The sequence below is a fragment of the Euphorbia lathyris genome, chromosome 9, assembly GCF_963576675.1.
Source record: "Euphorbia lathyris chromosome 9, ddEupLath1.1, whole genome shotgun sequence".
In the NCBI taxonomy this organism is placed as follows: domain Eukaryota; kingdom Viridiplantae; phylum Streptophyta; class Magnoliopsida; order Malpighiales; family Euphorbiaceae; genus Euphorbia; species Euphorbia lathyris.
In genome coordinates, this window is record NC_088918.1 from 33,270,147 (window position 1) to 33,280,491 (window position 10,345).

At 34.8% G+C, this 10,345-nt stretch overlaps 2 protein-coding genes across 3 annotated transcripts; one reads left to right on the plus strand and one right to left on the minus strand.

The window, feature by feature from the left end:
• Positions 1-3,077: 3,077 nt before the first annotated feature.
• Positions 3,078-6,211, plus strand: LOC136205398 (tubulin alpha-3 chain-like). Of its 2 annotated transcripts, XM_065995966.1 has the most exons (6): positions 3,078-3,348; positions 4,283-4,497; positions 4,588-4,787; positions 5,094-5,602; positions 5,713-5,833; positions 5,910-6,211. In XM_065995966.1, exons 1-6 carry the CDS (start codon positions 3,236-3,238, stop codon positions 6,132-6,134), a joined length of 1,383 nt encoding a protein of 460 aa, XP_065852038.1. In that variant the 5' UTR covers positions 3,078-3,235; the 3' UTR covers positions 6,135-6,211. The 2 variants fall into 2 exon arrangements, with proteins under 2 accessions (XP_065852038.1, XP_065852037.1); XM_065995965.1 differs by having other exon boundaries at positions 3,080-3,348; positions 5,713-6,211.
• A 1,581-nt stretch (positions 6,212-7,792) lies between these two features.
• On the minus strand, positions 7,793-9,122 carry LOC136205400 (ethylene-responsive transcription factor ERN1). Its single transcript, XM_065995967.1, has one exon. It carries the CDS (start codon positions 8,921-8,923, stop codon positions 8,069-8,071), a length of 855 nt encoding a protein of 284 aa, XP_065852039.1. The 5' UTR covers positions 8,924-9,122; the 3' UTR covers positions 7,793-8,068.
• Positions 9,123-10,345: the final 1,223 nt, after the last annotated feature.

Here is a 10,345-nt window from a genome sequence, read left to right on the forward strand (position 1 = left end):
GAACTACGGATAATTTTGTCCAAAATGGATGAAAATGTCTAATTTGGTGAGATGGAAGCAAAGTAAATTACATATGTAGGCATCATAGAGGGTTTGCCGGTCTCCGACCCCTTGTCTGACTGTTTTCTTTCTTTTTCAGGTGATCTGAAACTCATTGTCAGAGAATCAAGGATATTCCGATATCAACCTTAATTAAGCCATAAAAATTAAGATGAGAGAGAAATTTGCATAGAAAGTAGATATTGGAGATGAGTAAATTAATCATTTTAATAGCCTTATTAATATTGCATTGATTTTAATGAAAAACCTTAACAGGGTGTTTGTTAGAGGGAACATAGGAGGTGAGATAGAGATAAAAAACGAGATAAGTTACCCATGTATGTTAGATAGAAAAGCCTAATTTGTCCCTCAACTTTTACTATTTATTCCATTTGTTGTGTTTTGAAAATTTAGTAGGGTGTTCCAAATATTTCTCAAGTTAATTTTAATCTTCGAACTTTTAAAACCTAAGTTTGTTTATATATTATTGTAGTATCAATATCAAATAAAATTAATTAAATTTAATCTATCATCTTAAATATATTAGTTAATCCATTTTTTGTGTTTTGAAAATTTAATACAGTATTCTAAGTATTTCTCAAGTTATTCCATTTTTTGTATTTTGAAACCTCAATACAGTGTTCCAAGTATTTCTCAAGTTAGATTGATAAATTAAATTTAATTTGATACTACAATAATATATACCTTCTATTTAAATTTGGATAGAGATAATATAGTAAAATGAATCATTTTTATCCCTATTCTTATCATCTAGGAATTTTCACATACATCTTAATGAGTGAGTGAATTTGCTCATTCATCGTTAGATATAGACTTATTAAATCTAGGCTTAATACATTACCAGCTCCCTAAACTTGTCCAAAATAGTAGATTGGCTCACTGAACTTTACAAGTGTCTCATCAGCTCCCTAAACTTGCTTATTTTGTATCATCAGCTCCCTAAACTTGTCCATAAAAGTAGATTAGCTTTATGAACTTTACAAGTGTCTCACCAACTCCCTAAACTTGCTTATTTTGTAACAACTAAATACAAAAACTTATTAAACCTAAATTCTAAAAATACGTCTCCATCTATTCGAGAGGTAATTTTTTCTTTCAACCTATTATAAGAGTTAGTGTTGCAGGTTTGAGAGATTGAATGGATGAGGATCGAGAGTTAGTATTATGGTTTTTATATTTAGTTGTTATAGAATAAACAAGTTTGAGGAGTTGGTGAGACACTTGCAAAGTTCAGGGAGCTGGTGATATGAAATAAGCAAGTTTAAGGTGCTGGTGAAACATTTATAAGGTTCATGAAGCCAATCTACTATTTTGGACAAGTTTATGAAGCTAGTGATATATTAAGCCTTAAATTTATGTCTCATAATGCTTTGATTCTAATAAAACTAGATCTAATAGTGAATAAGCAAATTCAATTACTTATTAAGGTGGATGGGAAATTCCAGATAACAGCTAGAACAAACGTCAATATGTGAGATAAAGCCCCCAAAGAGTCGGTTTTCAGCAACACGTTGCTATATCCCTTATCCAAAAGCCAACTCAAAGCCTTCAACCACCCACAATGATATGCATAATTCTGGTCCCACAATTTTTTGTCTTTAATTCAACAACTAGAGATATTTTTTAGTTTCATTTTTGAACTCAATTAATTCGAAACCCTCCATTAGTGGTGATGATATCAGATGGTCCACCTCTAAATTTTCTTTTTAAGCTAAATATACACGAGTATTTCAATTTGGTCCCAAAAAAATCATTAGACTCAAAATTTCAAGATGTTTCGTTTTTATGATTTATCAATTTTCCAAACTTATTTAAAATGATTAATTAATTTTATAAACTTATTAAAATAATATATATTTCCGTCAATAAATCAAATCGCTCATATGCAGCTAAAAAGTTTGACTCCATAAAAGCTCAACTGTATTTGGCTCGATTTATAGACGACCCAAATTTAGCATGATGAAACTCGGCTTACAAGCAAACTCGGTTATAGGTGTATTAACAAACTCAATTATAATATTTATAAACTCGCTTGTTAGCACGTTTGGTTCGACTATTTTTTTAATAATAATATTTCTATAAATAAAAAAATGTAAAATAACGTAGTTTTTTTTATAAACTTTAGCTTTATAGGTTTCAAAAGTATGTAGTTTTGTTAAATAAGTTTTAAATAAACATCCAAGATATTATTCATCGAGATAGGTTGGGAACTTCCTTCCCTCGTCTAGTTAATAGTTAGTTTCTCGGGTTTTTCCCTCCATGTAACAAAAAAAAAAAGCTTTAAATAAATATAACTAATGAATTAACGAAGTTTATGAATATAATTAATGACTGCTCGTGAACAAGTACGTGGATAGCTAAATTGAGCGTCGAGCTCGTTAATTTTTTTTTTCTGACAGAATATGAATAGTCAAGTATTCTACTTCTAAATCATATCATCTTAAACTATTTAATTTGGTAATGAAATATTATCAAGATTTAGGAGACAAATCTATATTTTAAGCCAAATTTGATCATTTTGATGTATTCATTTTTTTCTTACAACTAGTATTAGTTTGGGTTAAATCAATTATAAATCCATGTGCAAATTATTGTTTACTAATTTTGACTTTGTTCAGTCAATAAAATATGTACTCTAAAATTATACATCTTGTCAGGCAAGAATTCTAAATATATTTAATTTTTTTAATAAGGTAAATATATTTAATTTAAAAAAGAGATAAAATATATACTTAATAATAAAAGATAAAATAGGAGGGGGGGATTGTGAGGCCTAAAACCAATCCTATTATTATCAAGCAAACAGGATTTTGCCGGGGAGTTCAAAGCGGCCGGCGCGGCAGGGCAAGACGGTTTTGTTTGAAGTGAAAGAGGCAGAGCCGCCGTATAAGTGGGCCCCACACAAAGCGACAGATAGCCCTAGCCTGGCGAAAAGTTGCCACCAACATACAGTTGGAGCCAAGTGGTGGGTTTGAATTATAATTGCCCTTTTTTATTTTATTTTTATTTGTATTATACTTTTATTAACTCTCTCTCTCTCTGAAAAAAATCCTGTCTTTTCCTCTCTTCATTCCTTCCTTCCTTTTTTCTCTGAGATTGCTAGAGAGAAAAGTGGGTCTATAATTGTTGATAATTGGATTTCCCATTTGACTACAACAGAGAAAGGAGGATAATAATGAGAGAGGTTATTAGCATACATATCGGACAGGCTGGTATTCAGGTTGGGAATTCTTGCTGGGAACTCTACTGCCTTGAACATGGAATTCAACCTGATGGAACAATGCCCAGGTATCATCATCTTTCTCTCCTTTTCGTCTTCTCTGTTCCATTTCTCCGTTCTTTCCTGTCCGCTCTGTATGCTTTTGCGATCGTCTTTATTTCATGTGATTCTACCATTCGCGTTTGCGATCGTCTTTTTTAGGTTTTTTTTTTTTTTTACGATTTTATGTGTTTATAGCTTTTTTTTTTCGTTCAGCTTTTGTGATTCGTTTCCTTTTGTCGTTATTTTCTAACATGAATTTAGATTTATTTGAAGAGATCATTTATGTGTTTGTTGTGTGAATAAACCCTAGGGGATGAATTTTATACGATTTAATCGCATCGATTCTATAATGAAAATCGATATCTGATACTTAACTAAAGGAGTTGAAATTTCATTTTCTACTTGAGACATTGGTTTCCATTTCATGAGAGAAATTAAAGCGAACATGGAATGTATTAGGTTAGAGTAGTATTTAAATCTGGTTTTAAGCTCCGTGTGTTAGCTTTGTTAATGGGTTTCGCGATGGGGAAAGTGATAGAATCTCCTTCCATCTTTGTTTTGTTTGTTTTTCCTTCTTAATGTACGTAAACACCCTAGTTTTTCATGGATTTTTAGTTTTAATCGTTGAATGAAAGGCATGTGCAGTCATGGAATGTTATCTATAATGTTATCTATAGTTTCTTTGTGCTTAAAGAATAGGAAGTTAGAAGTAGTTTAGAAGATTATGTTTATGTTTGTAAATAAGTTTGGGTACTTTGCTGGCAAGGAGCGGGAACCTATATCTCTATATTTTAATGTTTAATACGATGGCCACATCAGGCATGCGCTTAGAATTTAACACAGCAAAAGTGGATCCCTTGTTTTCCTTCTGGAAGTTTTTGTTTGATTTTCTGGTCTTGAAGCATTCTCTATTATTCTGTTTATCACTCCCTGATTAGGGTTTATAATTTTTTTCTGCAGCGACACCTCCATTGGTTCCGAACACGACTCCTTCAATACCTTCTTCAGTGAGACTGGCTCTGGCAAGCATGTCCCAAGAGCTATATTTGTTGATCTAGAGCCTACTGTCATAGATGAAATTAGAACCGGGACTTACAGACAACTTTTTCACCCTGAACAACTTATTACTGGCAAGGAAGATGCTGCTAACAACTTTGCAAGAGGACATTATACTGGTATGAATTTATGTTGCAATGTTAAATTAGAAGTTTTGCTCTTATTGTGTGCACTGGCTAATATATTTGTATTGGTGTTGAATACTGCAGTGGGGAGAGAAATTGTTGATCTATGCCTTGACCGAGTGAGGAAGTTGGCTGACAATTGCACTGGCTTGCAAGGATTTCTGGTGTTCAGTGCTGTTGGTGGTGGCACTGGTTCTGGCTTTGGCTCCCTACTTTTGGAACGCTTGTCAGTTGATTATGGAAAGAAGTCAAAACTTGGCTTCACCATATATCCTTCTCCTCAGGTATGTGGTTAAAAACCATGAGCAGAGTACAAAAAGTAAACTATAAAAAGCTGCATCTACAGTATAAAAACATTATTTCTTCCATATATTGAAATCCCCTGCTTCTTCAAATCACAAATAGAGCAGTTTTTTTTATTAGCACTAAGAATTTAATCATTTTCTTTATAAACTTGCTTTTCTATGTCGTTTTAGCCAGTAGTCACCACTCCAAAGCTGTATTGTGTGCATGTGAATTATATGCAAAATTATTTTGCTGTTCTCAAACTAACAGAATGTTTTTTCTATTATTATTTTTACATAATGTAGGTTTCTACTGCTGTCGTGGAACCTTATAACAGTGTACTCTCCACTCATTCTCTCCTTGAACACACAGATGTGTCCGTCCTTCTTGACAATGAAGCTATCTATGATATCTGCAGGCGATCATTAGATATTGAAAGGCCAACTTACACCAATTTGAACCGCTTAATATCACAGATCATTTCTTCTTTAACCACATCACTGAGATTTGATGGAGCCATTAATGTGGATATTACAGAGTTCCAAACCAACCTTGTGCCATATCCTCGCATCCATTTTATGCTTTCTTCTTATGCCCCTGTGATATCTGCTGCAAAGGCTTACCATGAACAGCTATCAGTTCCTGAGATCACAAGTGCTGTGTTTGAACCTTCGAGTATGATGGCCAAATGCGATCCAAGGCATGGGAAGTATATGGCTTGTTGTCTGATGTACCGTGGAGATGTTGTGCCAAAGGATGTTAATTCTGCTGTTGCCACCATTAAGACAAAGAGGACAGTTCAGTTTGTTGACTGGTGAGTTAATATATGATAATTAATTTTCAGCAGTGATTGTCCATTGCCTTTGAGATAAGACATGCTTCAGTATCTATAGCACCATTTTTATGTTCTCCTTTTAATTTCAGGTGCCCAACTGGATTCAAGTGCGGCATTAACTATCAGCCACCAACAGTGGTACCTGGAGGTGACCTTGCTAAGGTGCAGCGTGCAGTTTGTATGATAAGCAATAATACAGCTGTAGCTGAGGTCTTCTCCCGGATTGACCACAAATTTGATCTTATGTATGCGAAACGAGCATTTGTGCACTGGTATGTTGGGGAAGGCATGGAGGAGGGTGAATTTTCAGAAGCACGTGAAGATCTTGCTGCTCTTGAGAAAGACTATGAGGAAGTTGGTGCTGAAGGTGCTGAAGATGAAGATGAAGAAGGAGAAGATTATTGAAATAGTACTTTTTGAGGCATTAGCAGCTGTATGTCTACCCACTTTCCCACATCTTGTTTGTTTCTGGCTGTGTATTAATTGTAGAGAAAATTGTTCATGTCATTGATTACTGAATTTCACTGTGTTTTGGATCTGATCTTTCAGAAGTATTATTTTGGAAATCTATCGTTTTCTTATTCTGAATTGAGGCATTTCAATGTCAATATCTCTAGCACGTTCTTGAAAATATGCAATTTTCTTCGCTTTTAATTGTGGCTTTTCAATACCAATAAAATATGCTTAGGTATTTAGTCTCTGTATTGTGACACATAGTTTCTTTATATTTTCCGAAGCTGTGGCTATATATATATATATATATATTTCAAGCTGGAGTGAAATGAAGCGTTGGAAAAGATGCCTTTTTTTAAGATTTTGGATCTGTTGACGTAGGAATTAGGTAGTTTTTGTCGGAAATTCCTACCTGTTCCCTAAAAATAATTATCGGAAAAGAATCTGTTGTTGGCACTTGGCAACAACTACGATGAATTAATATCGTCTAGAGATGAAGTCATTTGAAAGTGATGGGGAGCTTTTGCATTGCCATATATTATATATATATGTGTGTATATACATACATGGTAGGAAACAGAATCTTTACACCTAATCTTGTTTAACATCAATATGTATGCAAATGTAGATGCATGGTTACATGATTTAGTAATACTCCAATCTGGGCTTGACTTTTTCACGGGGTCAGAGTTTTTGTGCAGAGTCAACACTTGTACGGCACCTTCGGTATTCCGCCACTTCCAAGGTTCAGTCTTTTCCGCCTCCAATGCTTACTGGTTTTCACAATCCCATGGGCTTATCGGGGGAGCGGGAACAACTCCTGAACCCGTTTAGGCGTAGATGCACGCCTTAAGGCGGTAATTAAATAACATGTGCTCTTAATTATAACAGTCCTGCATCCCACATTTAAGCTCAACCAGCTAGCATCCCCTTGTCTGCGTGTCATGACTTTTGTTTAGTGACATTCTCCCTATTCAATTCATGCAACATTCTCATGCATGACTTCTTTGATTGCTCATATTAGTGTGCGGTTCTCTGCCTACTCGTGCTTGTCTCAATCTAAGACGACAGCTAAATAGCATGTGCTCTTAATTATAGCCGTCCCGCATCCCACATTCAAACTCAACCAGCAAGCATCCGCCTTGTCTGCGTGTTAAGACTTTTAGTCCGTGACAGATTTTCAAACTATGATGTTGCATGAACACTCCTCTCTAGTAGCGTTTCTCTGTTTCGTGTCTGAGTCCATCTCTATTCATTTGAAAGCTATTTTATGGAGGTTATGTTTTAGAAATAACGTTTCCCGACTTCTGTGTCGGTATATGTTTCCGTCTCCGTGCAACATAGTCTTCAAATCCTGTGAACAGACTACCTATTATCTTTACTTCTGAAAGCAACAACTAAAACTCCGTCCAAGAGATGTGGACAAACAGAATAAGAAATGCAGACTTGTTCGCGGCATATCTTTCACAGACTTAAGAGAACACTATGGTGTCAGTAGTGCACTGATTGCTTTCTCAGTAATTGCTTCCTGAGTATAACAGCAGCTTTTTGCATAGTTATCATAAGATAGATAGAAATGATGTGTTGACTAATTTGCAAGCCAAAGAAATTGGGAAGTTCACTTTCTTTTCCAAGAATATGATATGAAAGATGCTTTCTGAGAAGTCATCCATGACATAATATAAGACTTAAATATACTGAATAGGATGAGGGGCAACTTGAATTATTTTAGATAGTCAACATTCCTCATATTAGAGTTGTAAGCCTGTAAGAAACATACATATGACATTCATACCCTCAAGGAGATAGCAAGTGTTTGAACAATGGATAACAAAAAGAATATTTGAATAAACATCATTGCTTGGACTTTGCATTTATCAATTCCTCAACTTCTGCTGGTAGCTCAATGTTCAGCCTCTATCTCTAACTGGTATTTTGTCACTGCAATGCTTCGGTCGATCCTGGACAAATGCGAGAGACGGCCGAATTTGATTAATATATAGGTGGGAGATCCCACAGAGCTTCAATAGAATCATGGACAGTGTCCATATACTCCTGCACACCATTTATGGCATATAGAGATGCTGATATTTGTCTCTCAACCTTCATCCTATCAAATTCTGTGAACTCCTTGTCATTTGTCTCAGGCAGCTCTATATTTCTGGGGAAATCCAGCACTTCTTGAGTGAACGAAAACCTATCGAATCCCGGTGCAAAATCCCATGAAAGATCATCCCGATAAGAACCGAATTCAAGTTCCTCTCTATAGCTGCTCATGTCTGGTTTACTGAATTCGAGTTCCTGTCTACAGTTACTCATGTCTGGTTTATACACATCGTCGAAAACCTGAGTGTCGTTTATTATCTCACTAGACGGAGTATTGTTATCAGTATAACTTATCATGTTGCTGGTGCTGCTGCTGGTGCTGGTGCTGCTGCTAGTAGTTGTGCTGATAGTGGGTATGCTATATGATGGGGTAGAGATTTCCACAGGTTCTTCTTGTTTCCTTTGTTGTTGCTTTCCTGATTTCTTATTGTTGAGGAGATCACGGATCCTGGAAGCAAGAGGCGAATCCAAGGAGACTTGAGTGACGAAGTTGGTGCGAGTGTTTGATCCGCGGAGGAGGCAGGCAGCTTCGTCGTAAGCTTTGGCAGCTTCTTCAGCAGTCTCAAAAGTGCCAAGCCACATCCTAATTTTCTGTGTAGTGTCTTTGATTTCTGCTACCCATCTGCCTGAAGGCCTTTGCCTAACACCAACAAATTTATTGTTATTGTTGCTGTTTCGGGCTCTCGGTTTGCTTGTTTTGTTCATTGATTTCTTCTTATGTTGCTGGAACTCAAATCCCATTGAAGATTTTTGCAGAAACAAGGAAGAAATTGATGTGAAGAGGACAGAGGAAGAAGGAGAAGATGTAGGAATATAAAAGAATTATTCCAAGTCTCTGTCTAAATGTCCTTGTTTAGTTTAGAATGGAGATTATATATATATATATATATATATATATATATAGACATTGAAAGGCTCCCCCGAGTATTTTAAGAGTAATTTGTTGGTCATGATTGGGATATGCAGACTTGTTTTACAATATAGACAAATTAAATTTCCAAAGAACCTTTTTTCTTCATCTTTTGTTTACCTTAATTTTGACTCCAACCGAAATGTCTGGATTATCCTTATATTAGTTTTTAGTAGGATGGTTGGGGGTGTTTGTTTCACCTCTTAGCAAGGTTATTAAAAAAGCTAGATGCTAATTTAGCGGATAAGATATTCGGAGATAAATAAATAATTAGGCTCAAACATTTTTACAAATATCGACCCTTACTCAATTCGCAATGGAAAGGGAAGAACGAAGACAACTGACTACCATTAAAAGTCAAACTATGTGGAAGTTCCCGTAAAAAGAGTTCCATCAGGCTCGTTTAAAAGGAAGCAAGACTTATTAGAAAGTATGCGTACGAGCTTGCTATCGAGGAATTACTATATAAATGTTATTAAAATATGTAGTATACTATCAAAATAATAACATAAAATGATTTAATAAAGAAAAAATTGTATATTTGTAATATATTCTTTGAAAATATATTAACAACAACATTTAGGGTCCGTTTGTTTTACTTACTGTTTGCTGTTTACTGTTACGGTTTGCTGTTTGCTGTTAGAAAAAACTGCTTTTTCAAAAAGTAGAGATTCTCTGCTTTTGTAAAAGGCTACTTTTCAAGTGTAAAAAGCAAACAGGAGGTCATTAACCAAACACTTAATGCTGCTTTTCAACTGTAAAAGGCAAACAGGAGAAACCTAACCAAACACCTAAAACTCTGCCTTTTAAAATGAAAAGGCAAACAGAAGGTGAAAAGTAGGTAAACAAACACCCCCTAAAGTGTTAACTTATTATTGACACAATTCAAATAAATAAGAAATAATGTGCATAAGTAATATAATTCAATACAATTTTCTTAAAGTCTTAAACCAAATCATGGAAACAAGCAGTGAATACAGTTAGTTATTTTGCTTCAGTCCAGGCAACTTTTTTTCTTTAACACTTCATTTCAGAGCAATTTGTTATTTTGCTTCAAACAACTTATAAAATAGTGTTTGATATTGAGTAGAAAACAATGGTTGATTATTGTTTGTAAAAAAAAAAAATATATTTTTTCCTAACTGAAGTACCCTCCAATTAATATTATAAATACTCCAAAAACAACTCATGTTTTTTTTTTCCTGATTGAAGTACCCTTGAGATTAATACTGCAAGCACTTCTAGGTGATATG